Source organism: Trachurus trachurus (genome assembly GCF_905171665.1).
Source record: "Trachurus trachurus genome assembly, chromosome: 19".
Lineage (NCBI taxonomy): Eukaryota > Metazoa > Chordata > Actinopteri > Carangiformes > Carangidae > Trachurus > Trachurus trachurus.
Genome location: NC_139913.1, coordinates 23,170,908 through 23,186,397, shown reverse-complemented (window position 1 = coordinate 23,186,397; position 15,490 = coordinate 23,170,908). Strand labels below are relative to the sequence as shown.

Below are 15,490 nucleotides of genomic sequence, written 5' to 3'. Positions count from 1 at the left end.
TGTGTTATATATGTCATACAACATACTAAAAAGAGCTGAGCATCCTTAAGTTTCCATGGAGGCTGAATTTTTGTGATTTTTTTCCCTAAACCACAATCATATTTCAATTTAATGAAAAAGAGCGGCCATAAAAACATTCAACCTTAAACATTATACGGTGTAAAATATGAAGATTTTTACTGATAAATGCTGGCTGTCTTATTCACCCTTTTTTTATAGATATGTGCTGACAGACAGGGCCGTTGTATAGGGGAGAAAGGTGATGATAATTCTAGGGGCCCAGCGTCCAGTAGCCTACTAGGGCCCACAAAAAAAACCCAGTAGTCTAATCTTTGTACGACAGAATTTTTCTGCATAAGACCCTGACTAATACTCACAGTAATGCTGTATTAGCATCAAAACAAAGTAGGCTAAGTAAAAAATGATAATACGTAGTCTAAAAAAAGTGGAAAAGTCAGGGGCCCACTTTAGTATTCTTTAAGGGGGCCCAGAATTCCTAGCAACGGCCCTGCTCACAGACAAGACAATACAATACTACCCCACAGACAATATAGATAGGACACTGCTAAATGTGTATCTTTCTGTACCCGTAAATGTTGTGGTTCTACTATACGTTATGACAGAAACTCATTTGGTTTCATTTCTTGTTCAATCACAGCCTCTGATGATGAGTTTACAGTTCAATGGAAGTGATATCATCAACACCACTCCGGTCATCGTGCTGGATCATTTCCTCCCTCTGTAATTTCCGATCAGCCTCCTCCTCTCCGTCCTCCTCCCTCTCTTCTCTTTCCTACTCCTCCGTCTACCAGCAGACATTGTTTGTTGTTGTGCATCTGGAGCCCGGACCGAGCCGAGCCGAGTCAACTGAGAGGTGTCAACATACAAAGAAAACCAGGACACTTTGGCCTCCCGAATCTCTTCCTCTCTAATGAGCTGACAGCTGCTTGATGCCATACGTTGTATAGGGTGGGGGCTGGGGGTTGAGTTTTTTTGTTTTTTTTGGTGGAGGGGTAATCACTCATGCATATGTGTGTCTGGTGTCCCATATGTGTTGATGCCTCATGACAAGGTCAGAGCTGTGAAATGGTCAAATACATGTATGTCCAACCAACGTCATCTCCTCCAGTGTCACAGTAATGAGCTTTGTTTAAAATCCCACAAAACCTAAGAAAAGCAAGTCAGACTATGCATATAAAAATGAAGTAAATACAGCTACGGTAATTAATTATTGCGTATTATTACTGATACCATTAGTTGGCTAAATCAACTGTTAATGTCAGTCTGCTGAAATTTTAGAAAAAGAATTTTCCAACCACCTAAAAATGTAGTTGTAGTTTGTATTTGAGTGAGAATGAAGGAAAATGCAGTAACACTTTACTTGAGGCCTATCTCTATAACACATTATAACCATACTTATAATGAGGTATAATGCAGTTATAACACTGTATAACTATAGTTATAAACACTCATAAATGATCATACTGCTTTATAACAATAATCATAACACACTATAAAGCATTTTATCTTGACTTGTAAGGTCAGGTATTACAATAGGTTATAATTGTTAGTAACTCACTGACAATGCCCACATCGATAATACATTATTAATATAGTTATAATGTGTTATAATTGGCTTATAAACGTATATAACTATCATTATAAACACTTATAAATCACATACGACTTTATAACAATAAGCATAACACATTATAGAGCATTATAACTCTATTATAATACTAAGACCTTATAAGCTATTATAAAATACTCTATGATGTCTTATGCTTATTGTTATAAAGCCTTATGATAATTTACGAGTGTTTATAATGACAGTTATATACGTTTATAAGCCAATTATAACACATTATAACTACATTTATAATGCATTATCCATGTGGGCATTGTCAGTGTGTTACTAACAGTTATAACCTATTATAATACCTGACCCTATAAGTCATGATAAAATGCTTTATAGTGTGTTATGATTATTGTTATAAAGCATTATGATCATTTATGAGTGTTTATAACTATAGTCATACAGTGCTATAACTGCATTATAACTCATTATAAGTATGGTTATAATGTGTTATGGATATGATGATGATAAAATTTATCTTTTATCATCTTGTCAATATTAATAAACCATACTATTGTATTACGTGGCCCAGAAACATGTCGTGACTGTTTGGACTTTTTCCCCCGAAACAACAAACTCCCAGCAAATACTCCCAAGACGTTTATTAAATTATTATACCTATCTTACACTGTACAACGTCATGTAAACACAAAACAGCGATCTGGACACCGAGACAGTCTTAAAATATTTACAAGCACAGTTTCCTGTCCGTTAATCCTGTGAATACTGGTGGCTTGTGCTGCAGGTTTGTCACTCACGCTCAAAGTCCACAAACAGCTCAGGTGCCTCTTGCCCTGAGTCCGAGGCCCGAGGGGAGCGTGTGAAATTCTGGATGGTGTTGTGAAGGCATTCGGGGCAGAGGTTACACGGTGAAAGGAGTTTGGGTTTGGCCTGCGACGGGCAAAAGGTTTGTGTATCAGCCCTCAGGGTCCTGTCTGACGGGGCTGAGTAGACAGCAATGTAGGTGCAGAGAGGCTCTCTACCTGTCTGGGCATGGCTCAACCTTAAAAACAATAGAATTTGGACACTTAACTCAACGGCTGGAGTAAATATTCACAGGGTTTCCTCCATCATAAATGTGCAGCAAGTATCCTAAAGGTCAATATTTGGAAAAGGGAGGATCACTACAGCAGATTCAGAGACAGTGGCATCTCACACACACACATACACACACATAAAGTGCAGTTTGAACTAGGTCAGCCAGTCTTCCCTGGAAAATCCAACACAGGAAAGATGAAAAATCAGCTAAACATCCAGGACTTTCCTGAATTCTCTGCAGCATCACATCCTCGCCGATTACTGAGTGTCATTCATGAATTCATTTTTTTCACATTTCTTTCAACAGACAAAAAAATAACTCATGTACACAGACAGAAATTAAATAGACCCATTTTAAATCCCCTAGAAAGTTGTGTGTATAACTTAAAGATCTGAGGTTATAGTACAACATATAGCATCACAGTCCACATGTTATGTATGACGGTGCATACCAGCCTGGTGTTGAAAGGTGTTTGTATTACTGTTAAAAAAGAGAAGAAAAACATCGGTTGTTGACAAAACGGCAAACTGCAGCTTTAGATTCGATCCTCCTCGGCATCTGTCACAGTGTTGTAAATATTACATTTTAAAGGGACAACGAGGAGTTTCTATTTGGTTATAAAAAAAGTCTCACGTTAATGTGAATGAATCTACGCTACCCACACTTGTTAATGGGCCCATTTTCAATAAATATATCGTTTTGTCTCTATCGTTATTTTGTTATTATTAGTGGTGGTGGAAATGCTGGTCGAGCCGACCAGCGTTTCTTTACTTTCAGTTTCGTGGCGAGTCATGAGAATAACGCCGCAGAATCGTCGTTTATGGTTGGAACTACGACGGTATGTGATCGTCTTCGAACCTCTGACTTTAATTCTTGATGAATGAAAACATGAGTCTGTCTTGCGCCGGTCAAAGAATTTCACGGTGCGCGGAGGCTCATAAATGTAGTGTGAAAACACTTTGCTTTTCCAAAACTCCTCGTTGCCCCTTTAAATTTTTTAACCACCTTGTTGAATGGCGATTTATTGTTCATTCTTGGTCTCAACAAAACAATCTCAGTGCAAGTAAATCCTTGAGATGTAAACACAAAGCATTGTTTGTAAAGGTTAACCAACATGGAGGAGTTTATAGAGATGACCACACCAGTTAGATGAAGCCAGAAGAAAACTGCACAAGCCCAGCGTTTCTGTTTTCTGCTCATTTGACACAATACACACAATGTCAAGATAATCACAGGGCGGTCTCCAGCTCTTTCAGACATGAGGAGCCGTCTGGATCCTCTGCTCCGGGGGCTGGTGTTGGAGCTGCTCCATGACCTTTGGAGTCTTGATTCCCCTTGCTGGTCCTCACATGTCTGGCGAACGCTCCTGAAGTCTCAGTATCACCGGGGACACAATATCCAGGTATGCTGCTTTGAGGGTGGAGCGAGGCGTGGCGTGGCGGCCGGACCCCTGAGCTTCCACCAGCAGCTCCACCCGACCCCACAGCCACACCTCCAGTCAAAGAAATGGCTCTGGGATGTGCAGCGGATAAGCTGACACTGTGCGTAGTGGTGTGCGACATCATGCCGCCATAGTAGCAGCTGCCTCCGCTGCTGGTCATCCGGGCTTTTTGTTTGAGGTCCAGAGTGAGGCTGCGTCTTAACCACGCCTTCTTCACCTCCGCCTGAACCTGGGGACAGCAAGAGGACAGAGACAAAACCTTAGGTTTTTACCTCTGTAAAGACTTTACTGCTGAAATCTAAATTATAGCTACATTACCTCTCCATTGCAGAAACAGTAGATAAATGCCACAAAAAAACCCTGAGGAGAGGAAATAGATTATTGTTTATTACCAGTGTTGTGTATCTAATACTGAAAATGACTGGATTCTGAACAAATGATGTGTTTTCTGACCTGGGAAGAGTTGAAGAACATCTCATAATGCATCTGCACCTGCCACAGCAGCCCAGTGACCTCAGTGTAGGGCAGAGCCATGAACACCATGTAGTGAACTCCAAACAAGGGCATGAGAACCAATGTGGACTTGAGCAGCTTCCTGTGGATAAAAAGCAGAAACATTTGTAGATCTGAAAGTAAAGGGATAGCTCAACATTTTTGGCAAATTGGCCCATTGCCATAATCCCTATAGTTTTAGGAGTAGGTTCGTTAGCTTTAAAGCAGAAGTAAGTGGAATGTTTGTGTTAATATAAGTCTTAAATAGTTATATCTTCCGACAGCAATCACTTCTATAGAGTGTTTGGTCTGAAACACAGGTCTGTCAGTCACTCTGCTCTGCTGTAAGCCGAGGAGAAAACTTTCCTCGTATCCTACAACCTTTATCCAATGAGGAGAGAGAACGGCATAAAGGGGCAGTCCCCTCTGTGTGTGCAGCCAAGGGATGCGCGTGAATGTGGTGACGTAGGGACGAGGATCAATAGATCCATGACGAGGGCGGGGACTGCTAACTCCATCGGCTGACAAGAAGTTAGCCAAAACCACCGGATCGCTTACTTCTGCTTTAATTGTCGGTGCAAGCTGTTTTTAGAACGGCGGAGCAGAGCCGCGAACTGCTCAGAGCTACGCTACGGAGGCTCATGGGATTTCTTTGTTTCCCTCATCAAACTCATCAAATACACAATCCAACAACTCCAAAACGCTCTCATGAACAAGTTGTGACCTGCACATTCACCATGACTCATTATGAGATAATAACGGAACGTTACCAGACAGAGTTGTTTTCGAGACGCAAAACAGCTGATGCGTATTCCATTCGGGGAGCAGTTTTTCATCAAGCAGTCTCTGAATTTCCCTCTAAAACAACTCTGTCTGGTAACGTTGTGTTATTATCTCATAGCGTGGTGAATGTACAGGTCACAACTTGTCCACCAGAGCGTTTTGGAGTTGTTGGATTGTGTATTTGATGAGTTTGATGAGGGAAACCAAGAAATCCCATGAGCCTCTGTAGCATAGCTCTGAGCAGCTTGCACCGACAATAACCTACAATTAAAGGTAAGACTGCTAAGACTATAGGGATTATGGCAATGGGCCAGTTTGCCAAAATGTTGAACTATCCCTTTAAAAGAATTTTATTCTAAAGGGAGAAAAATGTAGGTTAGTTAAAGAAAGGGTTGGAGGACTGATGAAGAGAAGTTACCGGTACTGCTGTCGAGGATCCAGTTTACCAGTGTTGGTCTCCCACAGTTTGGAGGCCAGCACTCGGATTATGTTGACAAAGAGGAGGAAATTCACCTGCAGGAGGAGAGATGTCAGCTTTAGAGTCAAACATGCCTTAACGCTACTTAAATGTGAATTCAGTTTCCTTACAACAATGGCCGCCAGAATGGGGACTTGATAGATCCACTTCAGGTTTCCGGCGCTGATGTCCCAACATCTGGAAACAGAGACAGATAAATTAAATGAGCATTTTGGGATTCAGGTGTCATGTAAATACCAGACACATAAATGCATCATGTGACTCACTGTGTGTCTGCCAGTGATGCCCGTGCACTGACCCAAATGGACACAAACACGGCTGGAACTCCTAAAATGAACAGAAAAAGAGACGGTGTGATAATTCACCTTCATCTCTATGTGGGACTGCAGATTAGCTGCTGCTTACCCCACCCGATGATGGTGAGCGCCCACAGATAGTTCTTGTCAGAGAGGAAGGCCATGAAGATGAGGCTGTGCAGGTACAGCCCCTCCACCAGGATCCAGTAGTGATTGGTCGCCAGGAAGTACAGGAAGAGAGTAACAGCCACTTTACAACCGGCCTGAGGACACAGAGCAGCGGCTCAACCACGCCTTTAAAAACAGACCATAAAACTCTGCTACGTGGTAATGTATATAAAAAAGCATATGGCTCACCATATGGGGCTTCTGAGCAGTGAACTCGGGCTCAGCCTTACTGTCCTCAGATACAGAGTAGAGCACAGCGTCCTTCACGAAGATGCTGACAGCTCGGCATATGAAGGAGGTGAAGAGGTGGATGTGGATGTAGTTGCGTGTGCAGTGGAGGCGTCTGGACAGAAGATGAATGACAAAATGCACTGATCACTGATCTCCTGACACTTTGATGGAGAGATACTTTCAGTTTTGAATATGGAGGAAACTAATGTTAAAGGGATAGTTCAGCCAAAATTCAAATTTCACTCATTATCTACTCACCCTCATGTCGACTAAGAGCTGTGAGAATTTTCAGAGTCCTCCGTGCCTTCTCTGAGTTACGGGGGGGTCCGCAGTATTTGTCCATATAATGGTTGTCAATGGATACCAACTTTCTTCGTCCAAAAAGACACCAAAAAACATCCAAATACCTCCATACTGCTCGTCTGTAATGTCCCTCTTGTATTGAAGCCCCGACATGAGAAATTGTTCCGCTGGACACAGGAAGAGCAGTGAACTGAGACACTGGGAGCTTCCGCTACAAACAAGCTTAAAATATAGACTTATTTAATTTTTTTCGGAACAATTTCTCATGTCGGGGCTTCAATACAAGAGGGACATTACAGACGAGCACTATGGAGGTATTTGGATGCTTTTTTGGTGTGTCTTTTTGGACGAAGAAAAGTGGTATCCATTGACAACCATTATATGGACAAATACTGCTGCGCGGACCCCCCCGTAACTCAGAGAAGGAACGGAGGACTCTGAAAATTCTCACAGCTCTTAGTTGACATGAGGGTGAGTAGATATGAGTGAAATTTGAATTTTGGGTGAACTATCCCTTTAATGATAATTGCTCTAAGGTAGACTTATGGATCATGAGTTTTCTTTTTCTTACTTAAAGTAGCAGAGGATGGAGACGGCCACCAACAGCGATGCTAGAGAAATGGAATAGCCGACAGTGTACATGAGGTGGAGTCTCTCAAACACCTTCTGAAACAAAACAAACCGTAGTTAGACTGTGTGAGCAATCAGCCAATCAGGCATAACATTATGACAACCTGTCTAATACTGTCTTGGTCCTAAATACACAACAAACTGTGACGCACCGACACCTTTCCAGAACCAGCATGAACTTTTTATTTCTTTTTCTGCAGTTTGAGCAACATGTACAGTACCAGTGAGCTTTGGTCCCACCCTGTCGCTGGATCACCACTGTTTCTTCCTCTGACCCAGTCTTCTAGCCATCACAGTTTTTGCCATGTCAGATTCGCTCTAATCCTTACAGTTGCCCATTTTTCCTGCTTCCAACACATCATCCTTGAAGACAAAATGTTCACTTGCTGCCTAACATATCTTACCATGCCATGATGAAGTGTTATTCAATGTTACTCACTTCACCCGTCAGTGGTCATAATGTTATGCCTGATCAGTGTATTATATTATATTATCATCACCATTCAACAGCACATAAATAAAGTAATTACCGTACATAAACAAGTACATACCACACACACACACAGATAAACACATACACACCGAATAATAATGATAATAAAAAAATGAAAACATAAGGGGCGGTGCGTGGCGCAGTGGTTAAGGCAGCCGCCCCATGTAGAGGCTATTAGTCCTCACTGCAGGCGGCCCCGGTTTGAATCCCGCGTTGGGCAGCCCTTTCCTGCATGTCATTCCCCCTCTCTCTGCCTCCCCCTTTCCTGTCTCTATTGATCTATCAAATAAAGGCAAAAAAAGCCCCCCCAAAAGATGAAAACATAAAAATAAAATGAAGATATAACTGAAAATAAATAAATAATAAGAAAAATACAAAAGGCAAGTAAGTAAAATACATAAAATGTTACAAATGCAAAAGGAAAAAAGTGCCATTGAAGTATAACCTATCAAATGGTTAGATGCCCTCCACAATTTGCAGTACATAGTAAAAACCCAAACAGGGAACATAAACCAAAGAAAACAAGACCAAAGGGGAGGATATATTATATTATATTATATTATATTATATTATATTATATTATATTGTATTGTATTGTATTGTATTGTATTGTATTGTATTGTATTATAACTATATAGCAACTCTTCATAATTGTAAGTACAGTCTGTTCATTCCATCCCCCTCTGAGAAAATACTGCTGTGGAAAAGGTTGAAATGTCTTTTATGCTTTTAAGTGTAAACAGATTCAGCCAAGCACCAGATCATTCTCACACACACACACACACACACACACACACACACACACACACACACACACACACACACACACACACACACACACACACACACAAACACACACACACACACACACACACACACACACACACACACATCTGCACATGTGCGCACCTCCTCTTGGCTCCTGTGGTTGGAGGTCAGATAGGCGGTGCACTCTGTGTAATTAGCCCAAGTGCGGTTGATGCTGGACACCTGCTCCCAGCTTCCTGATGCATCACACTGGCGGTAGGCTCGTCCTGCCACAGGGGAGCACACATTACAACAACACTGTCATACAAAAGACATTGTCTTCCTCTTTAGGATTCTACTATAAGTGAGCAGACTGACACACACACACACACACACACACACACACACACACACACACACACACACACACACACACACACACACACACACACACACACACACACACACACACACACTCATACCTCTGTGGTTGAAGTCGTAGATGTACTCCGGACACAGCACAGAGATCAGCTGACCCGCTCTGCTCCGTGGCCAGCAGATGATCCCATCCCACTCTGGGATGCAGTCACCATCTTTACAAATAAAGATTTTAAAGATTTTTTTCTTTTAGGCATCTGGAGGTTTTATAAATGCACAATGACAAATAAATCTTAATCTTAATCAGAGTACTCCTGATTACATTGTTGTGAGGATCTGGTGAGACCTTTCAAATACGTTTTAAATGCAGAGGCTTAAGAGAAGATGATTGATGCCACTAAACTGAAGGCAGCAGCTATAGTCAGCTTAGCTTTGCATGAATGCTTGGAAACTGGGGTGAACAGTGAACCCATCAAATGCTCTCAACTAATTGTGTAGGTGAAAAAAGCACATTTCACAAATTGTTGAACTATTCCTTTAAAACTTGACCATGGCTGCTCACTCTGTCTAATCTTCTGACTGTGGCTCCATCTCATCAAACTGAATCACCAGATCTGGAAACAGTCATCAGCGTCTACGTCACAGTCTCAGTGAAATATGTCCTGCTATTGTCTGCACCTCCATTCAGCTCCATTCAGCTCCATTTAGCTCTGTAATCACAGTCATAGTCAGCAGGATATTGGATTGGTTTTTAGATCTGATGCTAAATAAATCAGAAACTTGCACCCACTGACCGGTACAGTACAGTTCCTTAGTGCTTTTGAAAATTTTGAAATAAAGAAACACTCAATATATTCCCAGTGTTAACCTGAAGTATCATCAACAGGTTCAGTGTTTTGCTGCTGACTGACCCGTCCTTGTCTCTGAAGGATAAAATGATCAGCTACAGATCAGCGACGGCACACAAACCTTTAACCAGGGCCATTTGTGCCTTGATGTCCCTTTCACACCTGGCGTGAGCACCAATCAGAACGTAGATCTGCTCGTCTCGGGTGATGACATCATCAGAGTCTATCTGTAAAGACAGAGAGGTGCAACACTGCATCTGTGATATACAAGCAGTTGGTGTTTGATTTATTGTTAGCAGGAGATAGAGATGCACTTTCTAGCTTTTTAACTATTTATTCAGATTGTACACAGCAGGTAGATGACTGGATTTAGATCACAACTTCATTTTAATTAAACTGCATTACATTTGAATTTCTTACCATGCAAACAAACTAGTCAAAATGGATACATCTACTGTAAAATAAAATAAAATAAAAATATATATATATTTTAAAAAATCTATGTCGCTTTTAACCCATTTGTCTATCTATAATCTATAACGCATTATAACCATACTTATAATGAGTTATAATGCAATTATAACACTGTATAACTATAGTTATAAACACTGATGATCATAATGCTTTATAACAATAATCATAACACACTATAAAGCATTTTATCATGACTTATAGGGTCAGGTATTATAATACGGTAACTCGCTGAAAATGCCCACATCAATAATACATTATAAATATAGTTATAATTTGTTATAACTGGCTTATAAACATGTATACGGTAACTATCATTATAAACACTCTTAAATTATCATAAGACTTTTAAACAATAAACATAACACATTTATGATGGCTAATAAGGTCAAGTATAATAGAGTTATAATGCTGCATTATGCGTTATAGAGATAGACGTCAAAGTGTTACCATCCACCGTTCTCACCTATTACCTGTATCTATCAAAGTTGCCAATGACTTAAGTTGTAAACAACTAAAGTCATTAACAGTATGAGCCTTTTAAGAGAGATCTTATTGCACAAACTGGCTATGATGCATCTTCTGGGCTTCTAAAGAGCAACTTTAGCACATCTGTTTAGTTTAGTTTTTTTTTATTTAGCACACAAATTTCAATGGTGCAAGGAGGGAACGAAGCCGGTTGGCTTGTACATAGGTTCCACCCCTATAACTGTGCAGCCTCAATCCTCAAATGTACATTAAAAAGGTGCCTCATAAAAATCTCTCTGTTGTCTCTGTCCAACCAGAGCAATCTGTCAACCGCAAACACTCCCCAGGATCCGATGTGCTGCCTCCAGGTGTTGTGAAATAGTTGTGTGAGGGTGCGGTATGTGATGATCCCCCGCCAACCCCTTTTTCTGCCTTTGGCCACATGGGGGTCCTTGTCCTCAGGACCTTGGTTGTGCTGGTGAGAGCTAGCCTACACAAGAAACGTTGTGTTCCTGCACATTTCACAACAGCGTAGCAAAACTAGCAGTGAGTCAACTAGAGAACTCACATGAGAACGCTTTGCCAGACACAGGAGAGCAGCGAGAGAGCAGCGAGAGAGCAGCGAGAGAGCAGCCATGACAGAGAGGTCACGGACAAAGCAAGAGACAGAAAGTAAAAGGTCCAGAGACATGAATTAGAATCAGTGACTTTAACTTTATCATTAAAGCAAAACTTAAATAGGGAATATATTGTAAGCTACCAAAAAAAACATAATGTGAAGCCCTATGGACTGACGTGTTTCAGATGTCTATAATCAATATTTCAGCTTTTCTGACTCATTAATCATCTCACAACAGATTTATCTTATGACCTTAAGGATGGGACTGCCCTGGACTACTGGACTAAGACCTCCCTTCTTATTTTACTGTTTACCTATGCGTTTATTTTATTTTTCGGTTCTACATGGTGATTTGGCTGCTGAATCAGCACCATTTGGGATCCCACTCTGTTTTGAGTATCTGTTTATCTCTCTGAGACTTTTGTAATGTTCTGACACAGCAGCACTTTGAGCTAAATGCCAACATCAGCATGCTAACATGTTCAAAATAACAATGATGCAGGATTAACATTTATTTATTTATTTTTTACTATATTTGACAAATTGATTATATTTGACAGCATTTCATTTTGGTAGTGTGGCTCAAACAGATAGTATAATATTATGGTATTGTCTGTCACAAGGTCCAACGTTTAGCAGACCAAGCACTTTTCTGGCAACATTTTTCTGACCTACTTTCAAGTTTTGTCTTAAATTTTGTGCGGTATTGAAGCACATTTTAAATTTCAAATTGTGGATTTACCTAAACTTTGATTTGAAACAAGGATCTCAGGTCGACACCCTCAGGCCGTCTTTCTTAACAAAACCTTTCACTCCTGTCAAACAGACTTAAGCCCAAAGTGGAACAATTTATATTGATGGATATGTGATAACTAACATTCTTGGCACAGGCCTTTAAAATAAACTGTCAGTGGGCGTACAGTGTTTCTAGTATTTAGGCACTGAGAGTGCCCAACAGCTATCATTTCAACAGACATTTGTTTTAGGGCGAGATTTTCAGCCAAAGTCAACACAGACAGCTGTTGATCAACTAAATCCACTTGTTGTGTTGTAGACTATGGCTCTGTTGGCAATACCTATAGTGTCTATATATACCGTTTATGTGTGTGTGTATCTGTGTAATCCAATAAAACACATGTAGATTATTGGTGATAGTGAAGTTCTTCACCTGCAGATCATCAGAAACCACAGAAACCGACCAGCAGCATGATTCAGTATATGAAGGTCAAATCAGAGTAGTCGTTCATTTTTCTTTGAACAGGAGTGATTTCTGCTGATGGACAAATCGTGTTAAGAAAACAATTAGTCTCTGACATCCCCTCACCTTTGCGTCATGATTGAATTAGCTCTCTCAGGCCTCTGGTTCATGTGAAGTCATTTTCTGGCTGAGTGAGCAGGAGGTTGTAAGTCTGCCTGTTGTCGACACTCAGCATCGACCCGAGGAAGACGGGTGGCTCAGTGGGTGAAAGGTTAAAAGGATCTGACCGGCTGGAGGTTTTGTGAGGTAAAGCAGACCAGGTGATGGTGGAGATTGAGCACTGATGAAAACTGCTTCTGTGTCGGGGTGGTGGTTTAAAGTTTTGTTGATTTGTTTTTACAGGTTTTTGTCCTAATCAATCAAAATATTCTAATAAAATGATTCTAATATTTTCAGACTGAGTGTAAACAACTTTGTGTGTGCCAGTTTTTCCAGAGTAAAATTTCTTTTTTTTTTTTAAGTATATTTTTTTGACTTTTCATTAGGCAGAGAGGGGGAATGACATGCAGGAAAGGGCCGCCCGATGTGGGATTTGAACCGGCACCACCTGCAGCGAGGACTTTAGCCTCTACACATGGGACCTGCTTAACCTCCTGCACCACTTGGCCCCCCTAAAATTTCTATTTTGACATCAGATTTTGCTGACAAATGTAAAATGTCATACAATTAATTTACAACTTTGTTAATTATTTGGTATTAGTTGGTTATTTTTTGTCTGTGCTGCAAAGAACCTGCAACTTTCAGCTTAATGATTTCATTACCTGTTCACTATTGTCAACAATCCAATCTCTTATTTGCTTCTGATATTGCATTGATGTACCTATATAATCTGATGGTGTTTTTACAGTAGAAAATGAACTGTGTTATGTAAATGTAAAGAAAAAAAACCCTCTGTAGTAGCCTACTGCTAAAGAAAAGTTATGGCACATCATATTTTTTCAACAAGTAGAAAATGACACCACCCCATCTATGGTCTGTCTTGCTGGTGAATAGCTGGCACGTTTCCCGCAGCACGAAATAAATCTATGTCCAAAATTCAGGCACTCAAAGAAAATCACAGTTACATGAAATTTTCTATATTTGGCCCAAAGTGCAGCAGTGGAGGGAGTGTTATTTCTGACTCACTGTCATAATAAAGTGTAAGATATGAGGATACTGTGCGAATAGTTTAAATTTAGAACATAAAAACCATTCTTTCATAAAACCAGACAAAGATACTGAGAATTGACTTGCTGCTACGGTATGTACGAGTTATCCTAAAGAAAGTCACATGCTAAACAAGCTTTTGGCGTAAATATAAGAAATTATTATTGTTTCAGATTCATTGTGGAAAGGTCCACTTGAAAAATGATGTTTGGACAATCTAACATTCATGCTCAATTTGTGGTTATTTATAGAGACAAAAAGAAAAGGCAAGCAGAAGGAAAACATTTTACCAGTACAAAGTAGCAAAATGTATTTGAAACAAATCAATATATAAGGGAAATAATTGTTATTTAACCAAGTCAATCAATAGGTCAATCACCCAAATGCTAGGATAACAACAGTAAACAACACTTACCAGTGCAGTCACTGTTACTACACAGTGAAGAAGAGCCAAGGCACTAATTCCCTGTGCCCACAACATAACGACAAAGCTGTTGACTTTAACAGACCTGAGTGTAACTTTCCACAAACTCAGATCATTTTATCGTCCTCAAGTTGTGTTGAAGGATGTATCCCAAAGTTAAAGAGTTTTCTCCTTCTCTGGTGCCCCATCAGTCTTTGTGTGGTTTGTTTTCCTCTCATCAGTCAATATGAGCTGCTTCACAGGCTCTTCTTTGGAGTTTATGGCAGCCAAAAAGGATTTTTTTTTTTTTTAAATGTCTCCTTTTTCCAGTCTCCTGCTTGAAGCTGTGTGGACATCACCACTCAGGTTAGAGTCACCATGTTGTAGTCAGAGTGTGATGTGAGGAGAGAGAGAGAAACCTCCTCCTTTTGCAGTTTTTTGGACTGTTGTCTGTTGGAGATGGGTTGGCCTTGATTGGCTGTGGCCTCCATCTTAACCCTTTGCGCTCCTCTGGTGTGATCATCTGTCTCTTTCTTGTCTTCTTTTTTTTTCCAGAGCAGTTGGAAATGATTACGCATATTGATCCCACACTCGGTGTTATCTTGCAGATACAGCATGTTCCTGGCACTTGATTTGGAGCTTCTGGATGCCATCTACATAAATAGAAGCAGTATGATTTAATAATAATAATAATTTTGGCCCCATGGGAAGAGACCAACATTTCACCCCAAGTTCCCACGGTGGGACATTTCAGAAACCCTAGATGCAGACCAGATTGACACTAACTACCATCTGTACCAATTAGATAGCTCCGTCATCCACAGTGTGAACTTTCCTGACACTAGCAAACACAAATAGACAGATAATAGGTGCAATATTTAGTTGGCTGATGTTGCTGTTATTCTTGAAACCAGCTGTTAAACTGTGTCAGCTGTGCTGATTCTCCGCAGTAGCACTCCAGAAACACCCATGGGTCCCAGAAGACTTCTCAAGTTCCCACGGTTCAGGATTTATCACACAGTTGATTCATAAAACGTCACTTTATGTTAGTAATGCTGAAGCTGAAAATGTATCACTGCAGTCAAAAGAAAAAGAAAAATTGTGGGTGAAAATCACATTATAAGCTTTTGAATATAATAGTCACTATGTCATGATTATTATT

General features: G+C 40.4%; 1 protein-coding gene across 1 annotated transcript; it reads right to left on the bottom strand.

Annotated features, from left to right (window-relative positions):
• Positions 1–3,904: 3,904 nt before the first annotated feature.
• Positions 3,905–14,681, bottom strand: pth3r (parathyroid hormone 3 receptor; the record flags this gene model as incomplete). Its single annotated transcript, XM_083994157.1, has 13 exons — positions 14,341–14,681; positions 10,085–10,190; positions 9,220–9,330; positions 8,900–9,024; positions 7,439–7,533; positions 6,523–6,676; positions 6,275–6,428; positions 6,136–6,196; positions 5,980–6,046; positions 5,810–5,904; positions 4,570–4,711; positions 4,435–4,476; positions 3,905–4,345 (listed from the first exon to the last, which is right to left on the bottom strand). Exons 1-13 carry the CDS (start codon positions 14,404–14,406, stop codon positions 3,905–3,907), a joined length of 1,659 nt encoding a protein of 552 aa, XP_083850283.1. The 5' UTR covers positions 14,407–14,681.
• Between the last annotated feature and the right edge of the window lie 809 nt (positions 14,682–15,490).